Source organism: Ambystoma mexicanum, chromosome 6p, assembly GCF_040938575.1.
Source record: "Ambystoma mexicanum isolate Mex_15411 chromosome 6p, UKY_AmexF1_1, whole genome shotgun sequence".
NCBI classification, from domain to species: Eukaryota; Metazoa; Chordata; class Amphibia; order Caudata; family Ambystomatidae; genus Ambystoma; species Ambystoma mexicanum.
The window spans coordinates 56,064,018-56,078,828 of NC_090935.1; the positions used below are offsets into that span (position 1 = coordinate 56,064,018).

A 14,811-nucleotide genomic window follows, 5' to 3' on the forward strand; every position below is an offset into this window, starting at 1 on the left:
TTTCTTCGGACATTTTTTTCATAGGGTCGAGCATCGTGCATCATCGAATCTTGGTCGTCGATAGCCTCCGTAGTGTCCCTCGTGATGTCGACGCTTGTATATAGAGCCCGCGCGCTGACCATTACCTCAGTTCTGAGTTTTTTCCTCCTTTAATTAGCATGCTGTGTCATAGGAAGAGACAGTCTTGACGTTGCGAGATAGAACGTTACTACGTATTCCTCATCTTTGATAGACTCCCAAAGCAGTTTGAGTTAGGCGGAGGATGCCGTGAATTTACTTATTTGTTAATATTATGGAGGACAGCTTTCACAAATTTGACATCCTCTCCTGAAAAAGAATCTACTAAATGCAAAAGTCCCTCACTGGTCCACCTCTTTCTAGAACCGAGGAAGCAGCCACCCCTCTAGTGGAATGTGCACTCAGACCTTCGGGCTTATCTTTGCCTGCCAACTAGTAACATTCAATTATACACATAACAATCCATCTAGAGATGGGTTTTTTTGTGACCGCCAAGCCTAATCTTTGACCAGCATAACCAATGAAAAGCTGATCATCTTGACAAGAACTTGCAGTTCTTGTAATATAGAAATGTAGTACTTTTTCGGGTCTAGGCAATGTAGTCTCTCTAGAGTCGGTCCTCTCTTTGGGTAAGACAAATTGGAGGGCAGATGGCCATCTCTAGAAGGTCTGGGTACCACGTTCTCCTAGCCCAATCCGGAGCAATCAGGATCATAGTTTTCCCGAACTTCTCCAACCTCTGTATTACGTGAGGAATAACGGGACTGGCAGAAACACATACAGAAGTAGAAATTCCAAGTTCACTACGAACGTGTCGCCTAGAGATCCTCTTTGGGGAAATTCCCTGGAGCAAAGCAGCTCACACTTCCGGTTGACACTGATCGTATACAGATCCACCTGAGGGGTACCCCAAAGCCTAAGATCTCTTGAAGGACTTCCGGAGCTAGTTACTACTCGTGGGAGATCGTGCTCTGCCTGCTCTGAGAGTCGCTTCTATGTTCTTTTCTCCAGCTAGATGAACTGCCAGAAGAGTTATTCCTTCTCTTAGTACCCAGAACCAGAGCTGCATTGCCTCTCTACACATGGGCAGGTGCCCTGGGCCCCCTCTCTTGTTTAGGTAATGCCTGACCAAGATGTTGTCCGTCATTATCGGGACACGTTTACCCCGCATTGAGGGCAGGAAGGCCATCAGCACTAGTCTGATTGCCCTCGGCTCCAAAAGGTTGATATGGATTCTGGACTCCGACTGAGACCAGTGTCTGCTTATTGAAAGATCTTTCACGTGTGCTCCCCATCCTGTGAGGGAGGCATCTGTCACAACTGTCTCTTCCAGCCATGGTTGCCAAACAGGTTCTCCTTTCATCACATTCTCTCGGCTAGCCCCCTACAGGAGATCCTGGGCGACCTTTGTCGGGACCTGGAGAAGCTCTGATCAACCAGTCGTCCAGGTAGGGGTAAATGTGAATCCCCTCCCTCCTTAAACTTGCTGCCACCATTGACATGATCTTGGTGAAAGCCCTCAGGGCTGAGGTGAGCCCGAATGGCAGAACTCAAATCTGATAATGAGAACTGCCACACACAAACCTTTCTGTGCTTCTGATGTATCGGCACATGAAAGTAAGCATCCTGAAAGTGCAATGACACTAACCAATCCTGGAGTCGAAGAGCCTTAAGGATCTACGAAAGAGTTACCATCTTGAACTTGTCCTTCTTTAGGAACTTGTTCAAGCACCCCAAGTCCAAGATGGGTCTCACTCCTCCGTCCTTCTTGGGTATTAGAAAGTATGGAGAGTACCAACCTTGGTTCCTCTCTGCTACAGGTACCAGTTCTATCGCACCTTTCTCCAACAGGGTGAGAATCCCTGTTGGAGTGGATCTGGAACCAAGGTTGATCTTGCTCTTGGGGGGCAATCGGGAGATCTTTTTAGGAATGGAAGACAATAACCGTATGCTACTGTTTGTAGCACCCATGCATCCGAAGTTATGCCTCGCCAACTTCGGACATGGTAAGACAGCCTGCCTCCTATCAAAGATTTGCAGGTGAAGGAATCATTTTGCTGTTCCACCTGCAGCTGAGGGGTACTCTGCGGGTGTTGAACGGGAATTCCTACCTCCTCTACCTCTTCCACAAAGGTGTTTTCTTTGACCTCTTTGTGAAAACTGACCTCTTCCTCGAGATACGGAGGAACAGAAACGAAAAGAATGACCTCTCCATCCTTGACCTATAGATTGAGATTGTCTTATTGCTGCCCCAAAAGATTTTGCTGCAGCTCTAGAAGCTTGCAGTTTTTCCAGACTGCTATCGGCCTTCTCATCAAACAGAGAAGTGCCATCAAATGTCATGTCTAGCAGACGTGTCTGGACATCCTCCGAAAATCCAGATTTTGTTAGCCAAGACATGCGTCTAAGTACTGTGCTGGCAGGCATGGCTCTACTGACCGAGTCCACTGTACCCAGACTAGATTGTAAGGATTGCCTCATGGCATCTTTGCCATCTTGTATCAGGCTTAAAAATCCTTCTCTCCCTTCTCCCTCCGCTGTGTGATCTGCTGCCAGAACAGCCTCACCCCAAAGGGTATGTGTGTATTTTGCTAATGCACTTAGTATTCGTAGATTTCAGTGCCATACTTCCTGCAAAAAATACTCTTTTACCCAAAGAGTCAATCCTCCTATCTTCTTTATCTGCCGAATTAGAAGGATAGGCTGCAGCTTTCGCAAAAGCTGTTGCTGCTTGAACCACTAAGCTTGGTGGTGCTGGATTAACAGATGGAACAGAATCTGGTTTTAAGCAGTTCTCCATTACTCTTCCTCTCAAGGCTGCATGAAATAGCAATACACCTTCTTTAACCGGCCCACTGGGCCTCATTATAAGTTTGCCGGTCCGGTAACAACAGTACCAGTAAGCTTGGCAGTACTGTTGTTACAGGACTGGCAAACTACGAGTTCTGTTCGCGGGTGCCTTCCTGCCCGCCAGGACTGACCTGGCGGGCATACCGGCACCCGCGAGCAGAGCATGTCGGATGCACCAGCACCATTCTGAATGGTGCCGGTGCATCTGACCTCCCCATTCCCATTGAGCCCTATTGGGCTCAATGGGAATGGGAGCATTTTTTTCCGGCGCCCGCGAATGGGCAATTACCAGTTCCAGCAAGGCCGTAATGACGTGGTAATAGCCCATTGGCAGGTGCTTGAAAAAATTGGCGGCAGCCTGCCGGTTTTACCGGCAAGGCTACCGCAAAACTTGTAATGAGGCCCACTGTCTAGTGGGTCATCAGTCTACATAGCAGCTGCAGGTCTGGACAATCCTAGATAGTCAGATACCTTACCAATTACTGGCCTGGAAGAAGGATCAGTATAACCAGATATTTCAGGATTACCAAATTCTGTCTCTGGTGATGTTTCCCAGCTACTTGTTTCTTTTAATGCCTCCACAAGATTCTGCATCTTGGATTCGTCTGAAATGAATTCCTCTGGAACATTTGGTGTTTCATATTCATGCCTAAAAGGGGGCTGATCTTCTGCCTCTTCTTCAATGATTGAACCCATTTTCCTAAACAAATCAGGTCTAGGAATGGGTTGGAAGAATTTAGGATCATCAGGTATAGACTTTACAGCCTTCAAGAGTACTGAATGCTCTGACAAAGCTGAAGGCGTCGATGGCTTCAACGACTTATTCGAAACTGTCAACTAATGCCTCGACAATTTATGCTTCGAAGGCTCTATATCGAAGGTTCTGGCAGATGAACATGAATGTTTCGATACCTTCGAAGAAGGCTTCGGTGCCATTAGTGAATGTTTCGAGGTAACAGATACACGCTTCTTCTTGTGCGTAGTGGAAGATTCCTTCGACTTATGTCGAGGAACCTCTCTTCCCGGGCTCTGAGGCGCGCAAGAAGGAGACACACGAGACTCCATACCGGTCTTCATAGACGCTGAGGGCTGGCCACTTTTCTCAGACTCCTACAGAGGAACACTTAGAGGAACATGCTTTTTAAAGATATCTAACATTATGAAACTGAAGTTTTTTAACTCGGCAGGAGTCGAGTTCTTTTTTGGACAAGAAACTCGAGTCAGAGGATGATTTCCTTTTCAAAGGGGTAAGGGCTGGGGATTTGAGGGAGGGCTTATCTGCATCAAGTTCCCCTTTCTTTCCCGCAAGGACTTAACAGTCATCGATTGACACGAGTCACAGACATCGACTTTGTAGCCCGATCCCACGCACCACCAATAGACGCGGTGAGGGTCTGCGATAGACATCTTGGCCTCACAATCCGAAAACCACTTGAAGCCCGTCTTTGGTGTGGAGGCCATATCGAAGTAAATGCAATTGAAATCGCGGAGGTGGGTAGCTCCGAAGCATGCAGCAATATGGAAAAAACAGAACTTAAGTAACGGTCATAACGGTCAACGCGTGTGCTGTATATACCAGCGTCAAAGTCATGAGAGACACTACAGAAACCGCTGAGGACCAAGATTCAACTCTGCACAACGCTCGAACCTATGAAAAATTTTCCGAAGCAAGTTGCAAGCAGACTTCAATATATCAAAGATGAGGAATATGTGAGAGGACACAATCCATTCCAATGGAGTAGCTGTGGGAGGATAGGTGAAAAGTGAGATAGGTAGGAGTGGCTGGGGATGGAGGGGGGTGTGGAGAAGGACACAATAGAGACAGAAGGGTAGATTTCAGTAATTTTAGAAAAGTAGGAGGCAAAGGCCATTTGTTTTAATTCTTCTAGAAGGCAAAGTTTTAAGCAGAGAGGGAGGAGGATATGGACCAGGATTTGTGCAGTTGAGTTTATGGGGATGGCAAAGGAAGATTTGCGAGGATACAAGGATATGGTCTCAAAGTAATAGGAAGACAAGTCAAAGCTGTGTTGAGGGTAAAATGGGAGTTCTTGTACAAAGTAAGTTGAGCAGGGGAGGGACAGTGTCAACAGCGGCAAAAGTGGTGAAAAAAAGGGGTTAGACAGTGCAGTGTTGAAGTAAATAAAGGCAAGGTCAATAGATCGGAGAGGGAACTTGGAAAGAGGCCCTGACTTGGTCAAGATAGGAAACCAAGGACTCAGGCTTCAAGTTTCTTTGAGTGGTAGAAGAGAGAAGGGGATGTGAGATAGGAGGCTGGATGCATGAGTGGTCAGAGATTGAAGCATCAATAGCGAGAACCAAGGAGCCAAGGAGGGTAGACAGGAAGATGAGGTCTGGCAAGTTGCTGTGATCATGGGTAGAAATGTTATGCAAGTTTACCCGAGAGAATGGAGTCCAGCTTTAATTGATGGGCCTTTATCATGTTGGTGAGCTTGCGTTCCCTCCATTAGGAAGTCAGGGAAATCAACCGGGAGAGTTCAAAGTAGAAGATAAAAATCAAATCTGGAGAAGAAGAGGTATGTACTATGGTACGAATGCGAAGGCGGTAGGTGGGGACAGAAGACAGGGGCCTACGCATATATATGACTATAGCAGGATAGACCAATGTTAAAGGGCATGGAGGACTCTGGCTGCCCTTTGAGGGGCTTCAAACATTATAGAGCAGAGTAGTGTTCTTAGAGAGAAGGCATTTTCTACCTCCTGATTGATGACTTTACTTCTCGAACCTGTCCTTTGCTGATTCTCACTTGTTCTTCCTTTAGGACCCACCTTGAAACTGAAGCGTCCCGTCATCTTAAGTCGGTATGAGAAGGTCATCGATGAATTCTACAAGCTCTGACACCTATTCCAGGGCAAGCAGGAAGAATGCATTTTAATAAATAAGGCCAAAACTATTTGCAGAGGTCCCCTCTATCACTGTGTAACGGTTGATTCATGTTTGTGTTTAGGCTTTCACTTTGTATGTTCATCTTGGAAACTCTACTATTTACCCACAGTCTCCTGAGTGTCCCCTCTACTGGTTTGAACCTTTTACTACTTGATCGCAGTGAATGCCTTCTTCATCGTGTGCTTTTTTAATTCTCTCAATAAAGTATCATGTTTGTTTTGAATTCAGTTTCATGTTTAACATGTTTAACACTTTCTCTTACAAACATCCTTTGATAAATCATTGTATGCATTAATAACCACCATTATTGCGCTTTTCAATCATTACAAACAAGTTGGTGCAGTCTTCCGGGTATGTCCGGTATATGACTATTTTCCCTGTAGTCATATAAGTCTTACTGTACAAAGTTATTGCTGATGACCTGATGACTCTTTGATAACTTTGCCAGAAGGCCTGTTATCAGACTAGAAACTATTGTCCCTAGGAGCCTCTCATGTGAGTCTCGATTTTAGGCCTGGGTCAAACCCATAATCTCAATCCAGGGCAGGGTACAGGCTACAGGTTCTGAAACTCATGATCTCATTCCAGGGCGGGGTACAGGCTAGTGTTTCACAAACCCATGATCTCAATCCAGGGCGGGATACAGGCTAGAAATTCCCTCTGACCTGGAAGTGGCATAGATTGACCTTCAGTGGCTCAATCGATAGCTATAGATGCTCTATAGAGCGGAGTTGGTGAGGCGAGTTGAGTCTGCAGGAGTTGCTGCATGCAGTCTCTCTCCCCTGTCTACTACTTCACACAGCGTGTGGGAGGGCTTAAAAACCCTTACCCAGAGCGGAGCGGTTGAGCGGAGTTGGTGAGGCGAGTTGATTCTGCAGGAGCCCGCGGGAGCAGAGGGAGCATGGACTCGACCCTGAACGCTGTGAACACCGCGAGACCGTCGATCCAACAAGAGCAAGAACGAGGAGCAAGAAGCGAAAAAGCGGAAGAAGCAGTTACAAGTGCAGCTGAGCCGGCAGACATAGACGCGGACACGGAGCAGAGCCGGCGCTGGCTAAGAAGTGTCAAAACTCCGGTGAAAAAGTTGAAACCAAAGACAACCGTCTGTGCAGAAGGAACGCAGGAAATGAATAAAGAATCACAAGCCCCAAAAGCACATCGGAAGACTTTGAACAAGGAGCACAAGGAGGAGACAGGAAAGCCGGCTCCCCCCTCAAGGCAAGTTAAAGCGGTAAACAACCAAGATACACCAGCTACACCAGACTCACACGACATACAAGTAAAACAGAGCATTGAAAACAGTGACCTACCCGGACTCAAATCTATCAGCACCTCGTGTACCGCCGGCATGGCGAGCGGGTTCCCGGCACTGGCGGTCGAAGGGCTGCCAGCGACGGACCCTCAATGGGTGCGCTGCGATGTGGAGGACCGGGAGAGGTCGAGCGCACTGGAGCCACTGGAGCACCACGGTGGAGAGCCGCAAGGCGTGCCCGATCCAGGGCGAGCTGGAAGGAGCCCAACACAGACGATGTGCAAGGAGGGGCGTGACCAGGAGAAACATCGAGGGCGGATCGACAATCCTGAGGAACGCGACGAAAGGAAACTGACACCAGAGCATGCAAACAGCCCGACATTGGAGCTGGAAACGGCGGCAAACGAATATCCACAATGGAACAACCCGGCAAAGTCGGCCCGAGCATTAGTACACAAAGACCCAACTCTAGCAGAAACTATCGAGGTGACAGGCATCAAGGAAAGTGCCACGATAGAAAGCACAGGTGCTAAAAGAAAAAATATAACCCAGCAAATAAGTAACATTGAGCAGACAAACAACAACACACCCAGACTTAACCCAAAAAGTGGCGCAGAGCAAAGCACGCAAGAAAGTGACATTGCAACATCAGACACAGACTCCGACTCGGAGCCAGAGAGAAAATCGTCTCCATTAAAACAGAAAAAAAGAAAAAATAATAATAAAATAACAATACAAAGAAAGAATCAAGAAAAGATCAACACAATGAAAACGACAAAGACTACTCACGAAAAACCAACTAAAGGGAAAATGACAGGAGAAAATAGAACCACGAAACTACAAAAAAGAAACGAAGAGCTGCAAAAAGGGCAGCCACCGCCATCGTTGTCGGGCACACTGAAAGCATTCTTTTTCAACCAACAGAAGCGCAAACTCGACTCAGAAAACGAGGTGTCGGACGCCGAAATCTTAGAGGTGGCTCAGGAGGCCACGACAGGAAACAGACAACAGTCAACAGGCCCAGAAGTGTTGCAAGCAGGCACACCTGAAACAGGCTTGTATCAGATCCTGATGGAAAAAAGAAACGCGGCCATAGCGATTCGGCGCCAAATAGAGGAAAGAGAAGAGAGTCAGAGACTAAGTACGCTGAAAGAACAACATGAGAAGAACACAGTAAGAGACGAGAGTGTATTAAAAAGCATTGACAACAACGTCAGTCGGGAGCACTTACAAGAAAGGACCCTGAGGAATCAGATGAAAGCGGCAACTAGTCTTCAACCGACAGCCGCAGACGAAGGAACAGAAATACAAAAACTAAGGCACCAAGGGAAAGATCACCGCCCAACCGGTCCCAACCGAGACTGGTCGAAAGCCCAACCAAACTCAACTCAGCAATTGCGTACCCCTGAGAAAGCAAGGGACGCAAACAAAACGAACCGACAAAAAGAAGGCCTAAAAGAATTACCCAAACGTGCGCTAACAGAGGGTGAACCATATAGAACCATGCTGAGTGACAGCTTGTTCATGGAAGCGATGATAACCCCTAGAAAAACAGCAAGCACACCGAAATCCCCTAAAAACAAACGGATAAGCAAAATAACCTCACTGATGCAAAAAGATACGCCAAGCAAAAAAATAGACCTATTGACCATCATGTCAGCTTTAACGATTGCCCTAGCTCCATACTGCAAGCTATATGAAGCAATAAAAGAGGGAATACAAGACAACACCTCAATTTTAGCTTCTGTGTCCACAAAAGTCACAAATATAGATAACTACATGACAGCACTAGAGGAAAAAAACAATGCTTACCATACAGACTGGGAAAAAGAGGTGGAGGAACTAAAAAAGCAAATCAAGCTTCTACAAAGGGAGAGGGGTCAGGAAGACCCGCATAACACAAGGTACCAGTCCGAAAGTCAGAAGGGCGAAACGGTAGACATCTGCGAGAATGAGCGAGAAGCAAGCGAAGCTAATGAACCATGCCCTGAACGCCAACAGCAATACCCAATCAAGTCGGGATTTGCATCCTCTTGCATCCTCAGAAAAAGGTCCCGGTGGTACTGAAACTAGCAAATAACGACAAACGGCAGAAATCGGGAGAGAAGGTGAAGCAACAAGACACACCGAAGGTTAAAGAAAACAAAGAAAAGAAAACCAAGGACATACAAGAAGACATACTGAGATCGACAAACAGAGAGAAAAAGAGGTGCTCCCCACGATCAGTAGAAGATTTTATGAGTGACACAAACCTGATGAATCTATCCCAACATTGGGAAAATGCCTCCAACAATTCAGTGATCGAGCTAACCCCGGACCAGCAGGAAACAGAACAGAAAAAAGCAGCAAAAGGAAACAAAAACCCAAAATCCTCAAAAGCTCAAACAAGCAAGGGAACCCGAAAAGCCTCCGAACGCCAAAGGAGGCCAGAACCAGAAGAACAAACAAGGAAGAAGGATGGCGTACAAAAGTCCCCAAGAGAGCAAAGAGAAAGATGTCAAAGCCAGACACATCGAAACAAAGCTTACAAAGGCTCTGACGATCACCAAAAAACAAGAACCCCAAAAACAGAGAAACAAAGACGAATATTTAAAGTTGATCAACTAGATCTGAAAAAAGGCTACATGATTTTAAACAGGAGAACGATTGTGAAACTAATGAGCACAATGAATTCACTGAAAAAAATAAAAACAGAAGACATCACTCTAGTGGAACCCTATCACAGAGGAAAGATCGCGAAGGCTTACATCCACGTGAAAGAAACATGCCTGCAAGACATGGACAAGAACGTAGCCAGAGAAATGGAGCAAAACGGGTTTGAGCTGACTGAAATAAAACCAGAAACGCAAAGTGAAAAGAATGACTTCCCCTACCAACACCAAGGGGAAAGAAAAAGTCGCTACATGTCACGCACAGAAGAGCGCTATCGAGGAAATAGAATAGGCAAAAACCTAGAAGAAAAGGTATACAGCAGAGAGAGAGCAGACATACGAAGCGAGAATCAAAATGACAACCAAAAATGGACCAATGAGGAGAAGAACAAAGACAACAGACAACGAAGGAACGAACACCAGGAAACAGACCTAGACAAATACAGGGCACGAACAAGAGGAAAAACCCGATACGCCATACGACAAGCAAGCCCGGCGCGCACCTCTTCCTTTAACCAAAACGAGAAACCAGTGAAGACAGCTCTGGCACAAACAAGGAGCAACCCATCGGGCACAGGGCCATTGGCCTGGATAAAAGCAGCACTGAATTTTAACACAGAGAACTAGCAATTAAAGGGATCAGCGCCACCTACAAGAAGTGAACGACTTAACGAGGACCTAGAGGACAGCAAGAAGTGCTTTACTTTGGGTTCCTGGAACACAAGGGGCCACATTCACTTAACTAGACCTGGTGACGTTGACCTAGGTTCACTGGACATTATATGTCTTCAAGAGACATGGCTGCAAGAGAAACCGTAGTGAACAGAGAGTGTGTCAGCGGAAACAAAATTCAAGTTAAAGTGGTGACCGGCAATGGGTTGGGGAGAGAGGGGGCCCCCGAAATTCGGAATCACAGATCAGGCCATATAAACCAAACAATAATTGAAAAACATGAATATTTTATTTAAATTCCATTTGTTTAAAACATACATATTAAATTTTAAATTTTGTTACGAGCTCATCTCTAAATAGCAGCATATTGTTGTAGAATAAAGTGCATAGTGAAACAAAGTGCCAATATAAAACCAGACTGAAAATTCAGTCAGTATTAACTTCATGTTGCCAAGCTGTCTGAACCTCAAGTCGGCTGAAGAGGGTCACCCGACTGGTGGTCAGAGGCTATGGCCGCATTTAACAATGTAGAGAAAACCCCAAAAATATATGGACAAGGCAATAGTAGTTCCTAATTAGAAAAAGGGGTGCCATACGTCGACTACTGTACTGTCATGACCTACTATATACACTAGGTCTGACATATACACAGGAAGTAGTTTCGATGGTGCGGAGCATCTAGGCTGTTTCACGGTTGATGCCCATCTTCTTCAGGACGGCGCACTCCCGTTGGAATATTTGCCACTTAAAGGTTTTAATGTAGCAATAAGGCAATAATACACACAGGAATACAGAATTATGCAAACTGAATCCATAATTTTACCTAAAAGAACCAAACAAAAAAGAGGGAAAAACAAATAAAAAACAGTAAATACATAAAAAAACAACCCCAAGGATACATTGTGTATCGACCTGCAAAACTAAATCAAATCAAGAAAACAGAGGGCATAATGATTAAAACATACTCATCTGTGATTGACGAACAGGATTACCCCCTCCCCGCCCCCATAGAGCACTGTCCGGAAAAACACCTCCTTACTAAATAATGGGAGAAAACATGGTTAAATAATTAAATTATCAAATTTACCAATATCTCAACTTTGAAACTGGCCACTTGTTCCCGAATGTACATCCTGGGAAATGTGTATGGACCTGTAGGGCAAGTTCTCAGTCAAGTAGAACTGCAGAAAAACAAAAAGGAGAGACAGGAACATATTATAATACAGGAGGGATCATCAGTAGCTGATATCCACTCCAAAAAACCAACAACCAAGGGTGCACGCCATACGGCAGTCCTTCCTAATGTGACAATAAAAAAAGGTAAACGCAAAGCCAAACATTAGAGCTCACCTAAACTGGGAACGGATCACAAGCATAGGAGTTCAATCGCACAATTGTGTCACGGTCGACCAGTCACAATAAGACATCTGAAAAGGTCTGTCCTACTGGAGTCTAGTGTTGTTCACCACGTTATGGTTCGTGCGCAGATAGCTGTGGTAACGTAAATAATTAGATAAATAAACAGGCTGTGTGAGCAGTCAATATAGAGGGTTACGAGACAAATAGTCCTCCAACATGGAATACATTGCTCGCCCCATGATGTTAAACAGATTGCTTCAATGCTAAGAAAACTAATAAAAGCAGTGCTAAAATTAATAATAAAGACAATGTAGCCGCTACAGTAGCAAATGCTAAAGAGTTGCGACCAATATAATGCATATTTGGCAGCTAGAGTGAACGTGCAGGAAATTAGCATCATTCTCAGCATATAGCCGAGATCGGTGTGTACCCTGCTGATTAATGGCAGACATAGCTGCCAGCAGAACGTCAGTGCTACTAGCTGCTGCAGCCGCACTGGAAGCCTAATATATTAATTGGGCGCCTAAATTAGCACTCCAAAAAGGCCCCCCAATTGTGTCCTGGTTCGCAACAAATGACTGCTCAAAGACGATTTCTAGATGTTCAAATAACTGGCCCAGCATCCCAACTCACCATCAGTCAGTGCGCGAACCATCCCGCCTTCGTTGAATCCTCAATAGCTCTCCCACAGAACATGGATGGAACGGCTTTAAATAGCCAAATGAGGGGAGGGGAGGGCGAGGAGGGGCCACAAGGCACACCAGTGCCAAGCTCAAACAGTTTCCAGCTTGCTTTAATGAGCAAGCCGTGTCTGGTGTTGCAGAGTCTTAAATCACAGCCCAAGTTGCAAAATAAACAAAATGGACCGAGGCAACTGCGCTGCTCGCTCGAAGCTCACAAACTAGGTTGCAAAAGTTAAATAAAACGAATGAATGCAATGGAATAAAGTGTTAACCCAATAGGCAATACGACAGTAATCTCAAATAATGAAAGCGCCAAATAATAAGAGAAGGCATTAGAATTCTAAAAATAAGAAGAAAAAACTGAAAAGCACCCACAGGCTGAAAGAGAAAGCTATGAAATGTGTACGAAAACGTAACACAATACATTTGTAATGCAAACAAAGTTAAAAGCTTAATGCTTTAGGCTGAAACGACAAATCTTCTAAATAAATAAACGCAGATAATCTGAACTACCAAAACAGTTCTTCTAGGTTTGTACAAATGTATGGGTGGTGGCAGTCCACTTTTCCTGTGAATTCAAGAAGGGACTATGAAATGTATATGAAAACATAGCACAGTAGGTTTATAATGCAACCAAAATTAGAAGCTCAGTGCTATAGGCAGGAACAGCAATTCTTCTGAACGAAAGTCAAATAATCTAGGCTGCCAAAGTGAGTCTTCTAAGTTTGTACAGATATGTGGGTGATGGCAGCCCACTCTTCCTGTGAATTCAGGCCCACTATATGACTTTGGGTGTTGTAAATCCACCAGTTTTCTTGAGTGGATAGTCTATTAGCAGAGGTATTAGAGTCAAAACCTCTTATTTGTTCTAGCGCCCACCAACGTAGATCATTGCAATCATGCTGGTGTTCTACGAAATGGAGTGCAAGGGGAGATGTGAGGTTGCCCGTACGAATCTTGGACTTGTGTTCAGAAATTCTGAGTTTCACAGGTCTCGATGTCTTGCCTATGTAGGTCTTGTCGCAGGGGCATGTAATCGCATATATGACGTTCTTCGAATTACATGTTGTATGGTCGCTGAGGTTCCATACCCTGTTGTTGATGTTCACAGTTGTAGTGGCTGTGGTTGACCCGCAATGGCAACAATAGCCACATGGAAAGTGGCCATGGACTTTGTTCATCCCCCACATCTCAGTAATAGTTTTAGGACCTGACAGAGGCAAGGACCTATCGGCCTTAGAAAGCCAACTCTTAAGGTTTTTACCTTTTCTGAACGCAAACATGGGAAGGGCCAGATCGGAATGGTTCAACTGTAAAAGAGTGCCTCGACGGTTTCGTAGTAGAACTATCGGCAGAAAGTAGAGGTGTTTTTGGACGCCCGTCATCAGGTTTGTTAACAGCTACAAAAATGGGAGTAGGTCTGGCAACACCCATAAAGCTCCATGAATCATACGAAACGCTAGTCACGCTGACCTCCTGGTATGACCAATCTGAAGGGCAGAAGAATAGGCGCAGCAACCAAATCATCATAATAAACACCTACTGGAACCCGCAAAAAATGACAACCAAAACGTACTGTACCAGGATGGAGGAATTACTAGACTCGCTCTGCACAGAATATGTGAACGCACACATCATAGTGTGCGGAGACCTAAACGCGGACTGTAGCGAGGGGAACAAAGAAACAAAAACAGGGAAACCCCACGAAGCAACCAGAGACAGAGGGATCGCATGGGGCTTAGTGACCAAACCTAGAAGCCTCCAGAACATCGCAGAACTTTTTCCGAAGCAAACGAACATCCCAACCTGGGAGAATCTGCATTGCAAAACAACCCTGGACTACATATACATATCCACCGAGCTGACAACAAGGATCCAAGAGTTCAAAGTTCAGAAAACCACGCACAGCGATCATAATCTTTTGACATGCAAATGGCTAGGAACACAAACACAGAACCCAGTATACAAGTACAACCTCGACATAAATAACCAACAATCAAGAACCTGTTTGTAGGAAGAAGACATAAAAAGGATAACAGAAAAATACGAACTGCCTGATCCAACAAGGCCTCAAGCTCCTGCGAACCATCCAAACTACTTACCGCCATTGATCCCGTACAGAAAACTAGTGGGAAGTCAGCTGAGAAGCAAACCAACCCACACTCATGTCTACGACAGACTGGTGGTGGAAAAAAGAAAAGTGGTCAGGAGACTAAGAAAAATCGCAAAAAAATGTGATCTCCAAGAAACCTGGGAAAAATGGAGTACAGAGTCTAAAAATTACAAACAGTGGCTAAACCAACATAGACTACAACTTTACCAGCAAGACGCGGAAAGCATGTTGAAATGTCTCAGCACAAAGAAATCAAGTGACTTCTGGTCAATAATTAAAGCATCAAACCCGGGTAAAACAACAGAATT

At 45.2% G+C, this 14,811-nt stretch overlaps 1 protein-coding gene and 1 long non-coding RNA gene across 3 annotated transcripts in view; one reads left to right on the plus strand and one right to left on the minus strand.

Moving 5' to 3' along the window:
- LOC138511202 (long-chain-fatty-acid--CoA ligase ACSBG2-like) overlaps positions 1–5,996 on the plus strand; it is a 737,514-nt gene extending 731,518 nt beyond the window's left edge. For both annotated transcript variants that reach the window (XM_069626730.1, XM_069626729.1), the window contains one exon: positions 5,649–5,996. In XM_069626730.1, coding sequence (XP_069482831.1) covers positions 5,649–5,660 — 12 coding nt within the window. In that variant the 3' untranslated portion in view covers positions 5,661–5,996. The remainder of the gene's footprint in view (positions 1–5,648) is intronic.
- A 4,619-nt stretch (positions 5,997–10,615) lies between these two features.
- Positions 10,616–12,488, minus strand: LOC138511204 (uncharacterized). The gene is made up of 2 exons (XR_011280586.1): positions 11,436–12,488; positions 10,616–11,171 (listed from the first exon to the last, which is right to left on the minus strand). It is a non-coding gene; the product is annotated as an uncharacterized lncRNA (long non-coding RNA).
- Positions 12,489–14,811: the final 2,323 nt, after the last annotated feature.